This window comes from Chelonia mydas, chromosome 6, assembly GCF_015237465.2.
Source record: "Chelonia mydas isolate rCheMyd1 chromosome 6, rCheMyd1.pri.v2, whole genome shotgun sequence".
NCBI classification, from domain to species: domain Eukaryota; kingdom Metazoa; phylum Chordata; order Testudines; family Cheloniidae; genus Chelonia; species Chelonia mydas.
Window position 1 is genome coordinate 127,031,175 of NC_051246.2, and position 13,282 is coordinate 127,044,456.

Here is a 13,282-nt window from a genome sequence, read left to right on the forward strand (position 1 = left end):
GCATAATACACACCGTTATGATACATTTTCAAAGCAGTCTCCCAAATGGCACCCATAATTTTTGCACCCCCAGCCATCTGCATGCACAAAGCTGCTTTTGCATGATCAAGCAGGTAACCGATGCCTCCAGAACTGGTAACTGTGGCCATCAGCGCCTTGTTGCATGGAGTCAGGTCCTGCAGGTCTTGAACAAGTGGGTCCGGGTGAGTCATCACACACCAATCCTCTGCCTGGCAGCTCACAAACAGCAGCTGGGACTGTGTTCCACGAAGCCCAACTGGGGCATAAGCCCCGCCTCTATGCTCTGATTGGGAGAGTTCCAAGTCGCCTGATTGGGCCACAGCCCCTATTTAAGCCAGAGGCGGAAACAGGAAGTTGTTTGTAGTCAACTGGGCTTCACACAGCCATGGAGTGCTAGTCTGGTACTTACCTGTTCCTGACTGAGCCTGACTCAGGTAAGTGCCCCCTGGTTGATACCCTCCAGTCTGTCTCTCCATTCTGATCTGCTAGCATTCAACCCAGCCTGATTCCTGATAACTGGCTCCTGGCCCCTGACTCCTCAGCTTGCACCTGATGCTAACCCCTAAGCCGGGCCACCCATGCCCCAGCCCCATGGCAAGTTACATGCTTTGTTCAACCAGCGCCTGTGTGCAAAAGCAACGTGAGCATGGAAATACTGTGCTCTTTTCTCTCTCCTTTGGCACTCCTGTTTTGAAAAAAAAATCACATTAGGACCTGAAAACATTTGGCCTACAGGTATAAAAGAATAAGAATTGTTCTTCCCTGCTTTTTACTGCACTCCCCCGATGAGATTTCTTACACTGAGATGGTAGTCCTGTCTGGGTATTGCACGCTGAAATATTCATAGACAATATCTAAAAACTATTGGGACCATGAGACTCTTAGAACCTGCAGATTGAGAGCTCCTGTATGTGCATTCGAGTGTCGCATTAGGAAATCCAGGGTCCTGGCATCACCTGCTGCTGGTTGGCTCCAGTTTGTCCTCCTCGCTACGGCTGGAAGTTTCTTTGCTGCGTTGTGAAGCAGCGAGGTTTTCATGGAAGACATCTCCAGTAAGGCTTCTCTTTGCTTAAATGGTTCAGTGGCGGTTAATTTACCCTTTGGATAATCTTTTATTATGAATCCTGCAGGCACTTCACTGCTGATTTTTATTGCTGACCTTTCTAAAGTATTGTCTTTGCCACTCAAAATACAGAAACTGAGAACGCCTAGGCCGTGTAGCTCCACCATACCATTGACTAACTAAACAGATGCTACTGCAGCTCAGAAACACTGCTATGGAAGGGCTGTGCTAGACCAACAAATCCAAAAGGCTAGTGGCTAAGGAGGTGGCATCTAATATGGGTACCCATCAGGCCTGGAATACACAATACATTTCCTTGATTTCTTAGCCACGGGGACATATATTTGGAGGTGGTGGTGGTATTTTTACTGCACAGTGTCTAGATCACTCAGTGTAAAGAAGTAGTCCTTCCTGCTCCTCCAGGGATAGGTTCTATCACAGCACTTTCCAAACACGAGAGACTATCTAGATTCATTGCCTCCTGCTAGTACCAAGGGTATCTTCCCCAGAGCTGCCAGCGTCGTCGCTGGAAGTTAATGGGCTCTGTCGCCATCTTGACCGATTCAGACAAGATCATCCATAACGGCAGGACCAAGTCATTTTAACTTACAACATCTACAACATATTTTCTATGAAACGGCAGGAAACTGGACAGTGCAAGTGAAAGGGACTGCCTGGGCATTCAAAGGGTAACAACAGTGATGTATTTTCATCTGATTAGCTCTGAGCGAGCAGAGGAAGCAGTGGGCAGCTTTGAGGGAAAAGGGAATTGGAATGATGAGGCTCCATATACCAGTTCTTTCAAAAACAGTCATCGAGTTCTAGCTGGCTCCTAAAGTTCCGCTTGGAACTAAATAATGAAATCTATAGAGGATAATTAACATTTGAGACTGACTATCTTATATATCCCTTTTCTTTTAACTGGTTCCAATTTCATACACACGTTGTGTCAGACAAGTAAGATGTATGGTCCCCTTAGCAGGCACTAGAGCATACAACAGCCAAAAAGCAAGTTCTTTTGTCTAATTTGATGCTAAAGGAATATTTTCTTTCCTTCTAAGAGATTTCAGGAAGCACGTAACTATGGGTTAAATGACTGCCTAGCAGAGAGAATGCTTTGCAACCACAAATAAAGTTAACTTAAAAATCCACAGCCCACAAATCCATTGGAAAAGAAATGCAGCCCCTGAGCTACTAAGATTTCCCTCCAGGGAAACCATTAATCAGTTGACTCAAGAAGACTAAATATTGCTTTGGAAAGCTTTTTACACCAAAGTCTCTCAGTTTTAAGGACCCAGTTTTCAAACTGGGCTTCCGTTTCCCCACAAGCACAGTCTTGCTCCACAGTGAGCTGCTTCCACAATTTTGTGCTTGAACTGAATTACAAAATATAAATAGCAAAATAGCAAAAATATCAATTAATTATAGGTGCAAAATGATGCATCTAAAAATGCAAACCTCAGCCGCTGGTGTCACTTTGTTCTCAGCCATCTGCCTAGAACTTTATCTTTTTATTATTATGTGTTAGCAGCTCCTAACACATCCCTTTGTGAGGGTAAAATCACTGAAATGTACAGGCATGAAATGCTGGTTGGACTTAGAAGGGGCTATCTATGTTCAGCACTGCTTTCCACAGGTGTTTTACCAAAAATATTTGAAAGGGCTTCGGGAGAGAATAGGGTATCTGACAATGTGTATAAATAAAGCAATTATTCAATTGCAAAGGTAAATGATCAGATTCAATATCAAGCTATAGCTTTAGTTTTCCATCAAACCTTTTAGTTTTCCATCAAAATTTGGGTTGGTGGCTACTTTCAAGCCAGGATGAGGTAACAAAAAGCAGGAGATGTTCGTGAAACAGGAATGGATGTGTTTTCTGACATTCTGCAATTCTTCATGTTGATTTCCTGAGACCTACGAGAGATTGGCTTGATGTTAGCATGTTTACATTTTATGTGGATATCAGATATGTAACATTAAAGTGTGGAGTACATACTGCAAGAGGACTGATTGTTTAAGGAAAACAGAAAAGGAGGACTTGTGGCACATTAGAGACTAACCAATTTATTTGAGCATAAGCTTTCGTGAGCTACAGCTCACTTCATCGGATGCACGAAAGCATATGCTCAAATAAATTGGTTAGTCTCTAAGGTGCCACAAGTACTCCTTTTCTTTTTGCGAATACAGACTAACACGGCTGCTACTCTGAAACCTGTTTAAGGAAAGTGTATTCAGAGGGAGGTCTATGCATGCTTTATGAGGCCAAAGACAGAGCTCTTCCAGCAACCAAGTAACATTTATGTCTCACTCTGACCACATGCCCTGGAGTGTGTTATTACTCTGAAAAATGTGCATGCATGAGTCTGATTAGAATACAAAACCATCTCAGGATTTTATAGCGGGGTTTTCTTGATCCCCCTTTAATTAGGCCTTTTCATTTATTTCCACTATCAAACCATCCATACATTTCCTGACTACTTCCAATGGTGCCCTCTCCCATACATTTTATTATACAACTATTAATGCTAAATTCTTCTTGATCATGTAGTTATCCTGTATGTTGCCCAGAAATCTCTATGGTGGAACAGGCTAACTCTGTATACTTCTCTATGTATTTTAATTATTGCTCCTAAGAGCCATGGAGGGATTTTGTTTTCATTCTGCTTTTCCCACCTGTGGCATTCCCAGCATTGGAGAGGTAGTGAGCTCACCCATCACTTTTCCACATGAACCACCCCCTCCTACCTCTCCTATTGCAGTACTTGTCTTTCAGCTTTAAATGTACACCATGCAGCCTTTGCTAAGTCATCTCCAAGGCTGTCATCTGGCAAGGTGTGCATGAGGGAGCAGAGCTGGTTATGTTTCTATGCAAGTGTGAGCAAAGGCTCTGGTGGCTTATTCTTGGTCCTCCATAAGATACGGTAGTAAAAGGCAAGCCCAATCCTTTACTTTCAAGAGCACTGGCCAAAAAGGGGTGTGGGTGGAAAATAGATGTATCTGAGGAGAGATGCTCTGGAGTGCGAGTCTCAACAGGCACATGGGGTGTCTCTGCATACTATCTTCCCGCTTCCAAGCAGGAGTAAGCTCAGCTGAGCTCTCATTAGTCCAATTGCTCTGTACTCTCTCTCCTGCTCATCACATCCTCCTGGAGCTTACATGCACAACTCTGCACACCTGCACTGTGCAGAATCAGGGTCTCCAGACCAGCCTAGGTACTATTCGTACAGTGATGTGTGGAGAGCAGCAGCTTCCCTGGGTTAGGAGATGAAGGGCTTTCTAATGCATTCGTGAACCCCTTTCCACCAAACCCATCTCATCTGGCCAGGTCAGCTCAGAACTAGTTCATGCCAAACAGCATCCCGAAATGTCGGACAAACCTTCAGACGTTTTTCCAAAAATTTTGAACCACCATCAGATCCATAGGAAAATTCATACGGGAAACTCCAGTCACGAACAAGGAATATGAGAGACTAAAAAACACAAGTAGGAAACAAATAGAGGGCTCATTAGAACTGTGCTCTCCAGTATGGGCTTGATCCACTGGGTCCAGACACTCTCTGACTACACTGGACTTTGGATCAGGCCCTGTGTTTTCCTTTTGCCTCATCTTCCGCAAGACAAATAACAACTGGAGCGGGGTGGATAATACAAAAATAATTTTACAGATTATCTTCACAGATAAAAAAAAAAAACTTAGCCATGTTCACACCCACTTTATGCTCACGTCCCACAAATAGTCAAGCCTTCAAATTTCACTGGCAAAAAAGACTGGAGAGAAATGAATTTCTAAGTCACATGCAAAATATTCATGGCAGAAGTGCTCACATGCTCATTCAGTCAAGGAACAGAAGAAAATACCATGCGACTTGTATCACCAATCACAACTGAGCAACACTGCCTGGATGACGAATATCATCTTGCCACAGAAATATCAAATACTGTATATCAAATACATGCACAATTTTAAAAGTTACTGCTTCATCCAATTGGAAAACAAGAGATAAATTTAAGGAAACTGTGAGATGAACAAAAGGAGGCTACATTTATTTTATAGTTATTCACTGTGAATTACTCACTCAGCTCCAGTGGCAACTTCTTCGGGTCCTGAATTTGTGATTATTTTGGGTGAAACACTGCCCTGTGCAATGGGTGCTCTTGGGACTGAAGGGGAACCAAGGTGGTGCACAGACCATTGTGCCGGGACTCCACACAGGGGAGGCTCCCACTCTGTAATTAGCTGTTCCACAGATGAAAACCCCCTGCCCCAAATTTGCATACAATACTATATATCTAATGGCCATTTGAGGCTCTACATTGAAGAGCACCGCCAATGATTCGGGCACTTCCTGTTCTACCTAGAATGTGAGCGTTTGGATAGAACAGTAGGCAGGCACATAGTCTGCAAAATTAAAAGGAAGTTTGCTAACGAGCACAAAGGGAACAAGATCCCTAACTTCAGCCACAGTTAGTTTTATCCTACGGGACATTTACAGCTTTGAATTATTTTTTTTTCAGCCTCGACTGGGCATCTTTCCAAGCTGCCTCGTAATGAGAAACATATGTTGCATGAGAGGATAAATATGAAATCACAGGTTTGTAATCTTTATTGAGGCAGCCAAAGTTTCTGTTCAAGAAATAAATAAATGCCAATGAGGTCAAATTACAATAGTTTCAAAAAATAATTTTCAAGGCATGTCCTGCATTCAAGGTCTGATTTACAGAGCACGTACCTAAGTGACAGACTATGTGGCTAGGGTTTGGAGAGGCAGGCAGTTGCATGCAGAAGCCAAAAAATGGCCCTGCACAAATGCCAGGGTTGCTTTTGCACAGATGAATAAACAGGTCAAATAACTGGAAATATGTTTGTTGCAAATGCAGAAAAAAAATTACACAGGGAGAGAGAGAGAGAGAGACCTCTACCCCTCCTTATTCTCTCTCCACAAAGCACTGTCTTTAGAGAGAAAGTGAGACATAAAATTGACAACTGCTATGAACATTACAATCTGTGGAACATGTACGTATCTGTCTATTTCATACTGCACCCTTCTCCAAGGTTACGTCCACACAGCAAGGGAAGGTATGACTGTAGCACGGGTAGGCGTACCCCCGCTAGCTTTAATCTAACTAGCATAGGTAACAGCAGTGTAGCCATGGCAGCAGACGCTAGCAACCAGAGTACGTACTGAGGGTCCCCAGTGGGCTTGGACTCCAGTTGCTACCCTGTGCCACCACGTCCTCATTACTATTGTTAACGGCGCTAAATTGATGCAAGCATGGATCTGCCTACCCATGCTACAGTCACCTTCACTTCAGCGTAGACATGTTCAGATGGTCCTGTGGCACACCTCTGTAACAAGACCCGTTTGCACGAATCGGTTACACGCGCTCTGTCCTCCGACTCCGATTCAGAAGTCATTTTATGTTTGCGGCATGGTGGCCTAGGAGCCCCAGCTTCCTCTTCCTTGGTTGCACCTCAGGCCAGCCCAAGCTGTTTACCAAGAGTGACGCCTTTCCCAGAGGCAGTGAGTCAGTCAGGCATCTCCGTGCAGGCAGGGCCTCCAGGGTTTTCTCAGCTACTACTTCATTCTTGCCTGTATTTCCTTACGTACGCTGATTCCCACAGCTTCCCGCATAGATTCCTACATTGTAAGGCCAGAAGGGACCACTGTAATCCAGTCTGACCATCTGTGCACCCCAGGCCACAGAACCTTGCCCAGTGCCTTCAGAAAGACAGACGATCTCAAAGTGATGGGGAATCTCCCACATCCCTAGGTTAAGTTGTTCCAGTGATTAATTTACCCTCAGTATTAAAAATAAGTAAACCGTGCACCTTATTTTTAATCAGAATTTGTCTAGCATCAGCTTCCAGCCATTAGATCTAATTATGTTTTTTAATGCTAGATTGAAGAGCCATTTGCGATCAGAAATCTCTTCCCATGTAGGTACTTGTAAACCATGATCAACTCCCCTCTTAATTGTCTCTTGGAGGAACTACATTGATGCAGCTTGTGAAGTCTCTCACTGTAAGGCAGGTTTTCCAGACTTTCAATCATTTTTGTTGCTCTTTTCTGAACCCTTCCCAATATTTCAACATCCTTTTTGAAGTGTGGACACTGGAACTTACCAGACACAGTCTCCAGGAATGGCCCCACTAATGCCGTATTCAGAGGTAACACCAGCTCCTTACTCCTGCTTCATGTTCCCCTGCTTACACATCCCAGGACTGTGTTCATCTTCTTACATAAATCATCACATGGGGAGTTTGTGTTCAGTTCATTATCTACCATTACCCTTAAATCCTTTTCAGTGTCACTACATTCCAGGATGCTGTGTCCCATCCTGGGTTATCTACCTTATTTGTTCCTAGATGCACGACCTGGTATTTGGCTTCATTAAAATGTAAGTTGTTCAAATGAGCCTATCTTACCAAGTGATCCAGGTCGAGCTGTATAGCTGCCCTAACCCCATCCTTAGTTATCTCTCCTCACCAGTTTGTGTGTTGTCTGCAGATTTTACCAGTAGTGAATTTCCGTTTTCTTCCAGATCATTGATGAAGATATTGAACAGCACTGGGCCAAGAACACCTCCCTGCTGATCCCACTAGAAACACCCCCATAGGATGATATTCCCTATTTACAATTACTTTTTTGTGATCTATCAGAAAACCAGTTTTAATCCAGTTAATAGGCACTACGCTTATTTTGTATCACGCTAATTTTTTTCAATGAGAACGGCTCGTGGGACTAAGTCAATGCCTTACAGAAGCCTGAGCATATTATGTCAACACAGTGGTACCTTTTGACGGGCTCCTAGATCCCGCCCTCTGTCCTATGCCCCAGCCCATGTAAGTGCTTCACCCCACCTCTACTGCTGCAAAAATCTGCTCCCACCTCCTGCACTACTTTCCAGCCACACAAGCAGGTTCCTGTGCTCACCCAAGGCAGGAACCAAAGGCATACGGCAATATGACTGACTTTGCTCAAAGACAAAGAGACTGGGTGGGCTGCAGATTTAAGGAACTGCTAAGCAACCGCCTCATTATTAGCATCTGCAGCAGCTGCCTGATGGATCAGCTTCTCCATCCCCGCATCATCTGCTTTTTATTTATTCATTCATGTTTGCTTCCAGTTGGAGTGGGCCTGTGAAAGTATGTAATCCTCTCACAGTGCCATTCACTCCTCTGGCATCACTTGCCAGCTAAAGAGGCTAGAGACACATCCTCCGACGTTCTCCATTTGAAGTGCCTGCATTATTTTGAGTGGGAAATGGAAGTACAAATAAAACGGTTTCTTACCTGTGAACAGAATCTCCTTTAAATTGATCGTTTCCATAGATCTACCCTCTCGGGCATCGGGAAGAATGATTATTAAATGTAATGCCCCTTGTTCTGCAGGGCAGCAGAAATTCCACTGGAACCAAGGGACAGCGCGGAAGTGGGTTATATTCTATAGCTAGTGTTCTGCTCCTGCCCATGTGCTATGCAGTGCTGTCAATGACGTTCCAGCTGATGACCCATCAGTATGTCAGCCTGATCTCAAAGCCTTGAATCACACCGTCAGCCGAGGGACGGTACTCTGTGTTGCCTCTGACTGCTGTTCCTGCTTGCTCACTCCCTGGGCTGGAGTACCGCAGGGCAAGTGTGCTCAGCCACTGGGAAATTCATCCCCAGGCCTCTGCACCGCTTACATCCTTAAAACAGGGCTCTGTGGGGACTTCAGTGGCGCACGGGGGTGAATTCCACCCATCACACCTTTTGTCATTAAAGCAAAGCCTCACGGGCTGATAGGCTCTGCCTGGGTCCCTCCCAGCCTGCTGTGTCCAGAATGATGATAGTGCCCAGGGGTCTGCAGGTTGGGGAGACTTTGATGGGGAAAACAGCAAGATCTTGGACTTTGCTAGAAAGCAGGGGAACAAGGGGAACAAGGCTTTGTGCCTCTGCTCAGCAAGGTCTCACCGTGCCTTGATTTATTCAGGTTTCCTCTCTCCCCATATCGCAAACAGCAGTGACACCTGCTGGCGAGGCCAAAAGGTTCCTATCAAAGCTAATCTCTGCTAGAGAATAACCTTAACCACGAAGGCCATGTTACTCACCTGGAATGGTTTCAGGAAGGTTTCCTCCATGGCCAGCCTGCCGTATTCCGTAAAGAGCTAAACCAAGGAGCAAAACAAGGAGGGAACTTTTAGTTTCAAAGTCTACCATGCAGTACAGCTGGTCTTGCTCCATGCAAGGGTTGGCATCACTAATTTGGTTTCTAGGTTTGGTGCTAACAGTGCCATTTACAGTGCTCTAGCTAAGGCCTGCTTGGTTGTGCGTGTTCAGCTCGCAGTTTAGAGGTATATTAAGCTGCTATTAATATCAGCTGTTGCTCCGTCTTGACATAGACCATCTCCGAACAGAATTCTTGGTTGCCAAATAAGTGGGGCGGGGGGGGGTTAATGTATAAATGGATTGAGTCTTCTGCTGGTTTGTGCCCTGGCATTCCCCAAGGCTTCCCATGCTACACCAAATCGTCACAAGCCTGGAGCCTTTGACCATTTGAACACTGATGGAAATGGGATTAAGAAACAGACATTTGCCCTGAGAGGACTGAATCCTGCAGCCTGGGCTCCAAACTTCCATTGACTAAAGACTGCGGTTAGCCCCTAACGTCTCGCACAGGTTTTGGTTTGGATTTTTGGGGGGGGGGGGGGGCATATCAGCTAGATCTGGAGGTTCTCCAACCTTTGGGCTATTTCTTCTCAACAGAGGCAAAATCTACTACGTCACAAGTCCCTAAAAATGGATCCACATGTTAAAACCCCCCCACCCCAAATTTTATTTCAAAACGAGCGCGTTTTTTGGGAGGGGTGCGTGTATTTTTTTAAAAACTACCCTCAGCGGATATTTACCCTGTAAACTGGGCTGGCCAAAACAATGCAGAAACCATCCTGTGAGAAACCCGAGATGTTCCAAGCTGATTTTTGCTTTTCTTTCTCTCCTACCCCCTGCTTAGCTTTTCAATAAGAAAATCCAAGCACACCAAACTACCTACAGACTTCATCAGAGGATGGATGGGGCAGCCATTACCAAACCATTCCACTAATTACCTGCCCCTCGACAACCAGGGCCATATGCCCAAAGTTTAATCAGCCCAGCAGCATCTGTGCCACAATTAGGGATCCCAGTTTCTGAAGTTACAACACCAGTATCCATCCTCCTCTCTGGGCTCTTTCAATGACCAGAAGGAGAATCTGCCACCCAGTGCTACGTAAGCAGTATGACTGCGGTCAACTTTCCACTCATTATGGGCAAGACTGTGGAGGTGGTGAGCTCCCACTCCCGGGTGTAGCCCCATCATCTGCACTAGGACTACTCAGAGGAGTAAGGGCTCTACAGTCTGTTCCTATGAGACTTTCCTGGATAAATCTTTGTCTCCCTCTCAGCACATTGATCTGACCGGTGCTAACTGCTCTCAGGTACAATGGTGAAGGGTGGCAGTATAAAACCCTAAGGCCGATAGCTAACTGTTAAACAATGGATATCTAAACAACAGACGCCCTTAATCCCCGCAGACCAAGGGATTTATAACTAACACAGCTGGTTGCTAGAAGTTGCCAGTAAGTAGCTGCAGGATGAGCAGAACAATCCAGTACAGAGCACATTTTTAGCAAGGTCTGGGGGCGGGTACACTCAAGTGCCCCAGATAGCTTTGTGCCCTGTTTATTGAAAGCCAGCTAGATGTATCTCCGTTCCCATGTCAGAAGACTGAGCTGAGGAAAGTGGCCTCCGCTTCCTTGGAATTGATTTTTACAGAGAAATCTAAAGCCCAAGGCCCTCCTCAGTTCCGCAGCAAAAGGCTGGAGGAACAGGTACCCACAGAGCTAGAGGGTGGGAAATGTGCCCCTTTGCCAATGCAGAAGCACATCACGACCACAGGGCTGGATACAAACAGCTCCCTCTGGTCTTTTGTTACCTTGTTTTATCTTCTGGCTTTTCTCTCCAGCCCTGAGCCTGCGCCCCGGTTTGCCCTCCACATACCCCATCCGACAAGATACAAAAGAGGCTGTGTCAGAAAGCGAGGCCTCCTTGCTGACCCCGCCATCTGCCGGCTCAGCCAGGACCTGCTCCTGTTCCCATCGAGACAATGGGAGTTCTGCCACTGACTTCTATGCTAGATGGACCAGGTCCAAAGAAGATGGGCTTAAATAGCTTAGAGGAAACAGGTTCCACCCCCTTCGTGACTGTTCCTAACTACCCATTATTCACTGCAGAACAATAACCTCTATACCAGATGGGAGCCCTTTGTTACTCTGAATTTAAATGCACGTTTCCAGTGCAGAAGGCAAGCAGGCCAAAATGAGGAGTTTTAGGACAAGCACCACCAATGAAAGCATGATAGATTAATGCCCCTCTTTCATCCCCCTGCCCCGCGAAGGGCGCCAGGAGGTTACCTGTAAGTGCTGGAGATCATCTTCTTGAACGTTCTGTGATAAGTTGTACACCTGTATTTAAAAGGAAATGTTTAGAGGACTTAAAATGTCCTGCCCTTCCTGTACAGCATTCACAATGGCCTCTCAATAAGCGACATTCTGACTCAAAACCAATATTACATTATTTATTTGTATTACTGGAGTGCCGAGAGCCGAGGCCCATCAGGGTGGGGCCCCATTGTGCAAGGCTCTGTATAGACATAGCACAACACTGTCCCTGTCCCAGCGAGCGACCCGTCCAGCAGGTGCTCCTAGAGCCAACACACAGGAGAACAGCTGCTGGCCTACTGTTTGACAGAGGGCCACACCCACACACACCCACACCCGTGGGGTAGCTCTGCTCTGGACAATGCACCAGTAGACTGCCATAAGCTGGGGCCCCGGGAGGTGTGGGCCAGGCACTTTGGCCGGTCTTTTTTCCTATTACTTGGGGCAGGAGTGGCCAAAGCTACCTAAAAGTAGGGGGGGCCACTGGTGCCTGACCCATGGCCCAGCCCCCCTATGCCACTCTTCCACCTAGGTCCTGCCCCCGAGCCCCCACCCCTTCTCCCCAAGCCCCCCACCCTCAAGCCACCCATTCCTCCCAAGGCCCTGCCCCCGCACCATCTCCCCAAAACTCCGCCCCCCCAGCTCCTCTTCTCTCCCTCCCCCCCCTGCTCGCAATTACGGCTGATAAAAAATGATGGGGCCACGGCCCTCTGCCCTCCCGCCCTGTTCTGGCACCCCTGACTTGGGGGGCTGAGCTTGGCACCATTTGGGCTAGCACTGTCCCCCCGCCTCTGACTGGTCTCCTGCAGGACCCCCGGGCAGGCTGGCTGGGTGCTAGAACAGGGAGACTCTGGCAGCCTAGGCAGAGACGTGTCCCAGTATGATAAACGCCGTCGGCTCCTGGGTGCCGACCTATGGCCGCTTCCCCAAACCATCCCTCCTCAGCCCCTCCACGTCAATGGGGGAGATTATGTGGCCATCCGCTGTTGTTCCTGCCAACGGGCCTGGCCCTGCAGAGCAATGAGTGCCTCTACCTCCCAGTCAGAGATGAGGGCCCCAGGCACCTGGCGGACTTCAGCCAGGTCCAGCAGGGACTGGAGCACGTCTCAATCAGCCCATCCATGGGGAAACGCACTCCTTCCTGGTGCCAGCGGCAGCCCTGTCTTCAGGGTCAAAATGGCGAGGAGGCTACTTGAATTCTGGCCCATAGTTTGCAAGGTGCACTGGGTGTGGGTGTGGGTGTGGCCCTCTGTCAAGATGCACCCAGGATGAGCGGGGCTATGCACAGGGACGTCGGCAGGAATTTAGATTTGACCCGCTTTTGGAGGGGCACATTCTGTGCCCCCGCCAAGGCCTAGCGCTGGAGGAGCTCGCTCTCCCCCCCATCATTCCTACCACTGTAATCCTGGGGTGGGAGGAGCTGTCAGTTCCCACCACAGCCCCGGGTCCGGAGGAGTTCTGTGCCCCCAATGATTACTGGGGGGCCCATGCCCCTGCTTGTCCCCCCTTGTGCACTCCCCTGGCTATCCAATACAAGAGACGGTTGTTCTCAATACCTAGAGGGTTCCTGTAGCTGCAGTACAGAATAGTTCCAGCAGAGAGACATGATCTAGATTTTCCTCACATCCTCCTCCACTCATGTGCCCTCAACTGCCCCATCAGTGGGGCTGTCAGTGGCTCTCAGCATTGGCTAACTCTGCTCCCCGAGCAGTCAGTGACTAGCAGTAGGGTTAAGCCAAT

At 47.2% G+C, this 13,282-nt stretch overlaps 1 protein-coding gene across 5 annotated transcripts in view; it reads right to left on the reverse strand.

The window, feature by feature from the left end:
• ATL1 (atlastin GTPase 1) overlaps window positions 1–13,282 on the reverse strand; it is a 46,496-nt gene that overhangs the window by 13,260 nt on the left and 19,954 nt on the right. For all 5 annotated transcript variants that reach the window (XM_037901354.2, XM_037901352.2, XM_043549301.1 and 2 more), the window contains exons 5-8: window positions 11,516–11,566; window positions 9,176–9,232; window positions 4,462–4,554; window positions 2,860–2,998 (exon numbers count right to left, since the gene is read on the reverse strand). In XM_037901354.2, coding sequence (XP_037757282.1) covers window positions 2,860–2,998; window positions 4,462–4,554; window positions 9,176–9,232; window positions 11,516–11,566 — 340 coding nt within the window. The remainder of the gene's footprint in view (window positions 1–2,859; window positions 2,999–4,461; window positions 4,555–9,175; window positions 9,233–11,515; window positions 11,567–13,282) is intronic.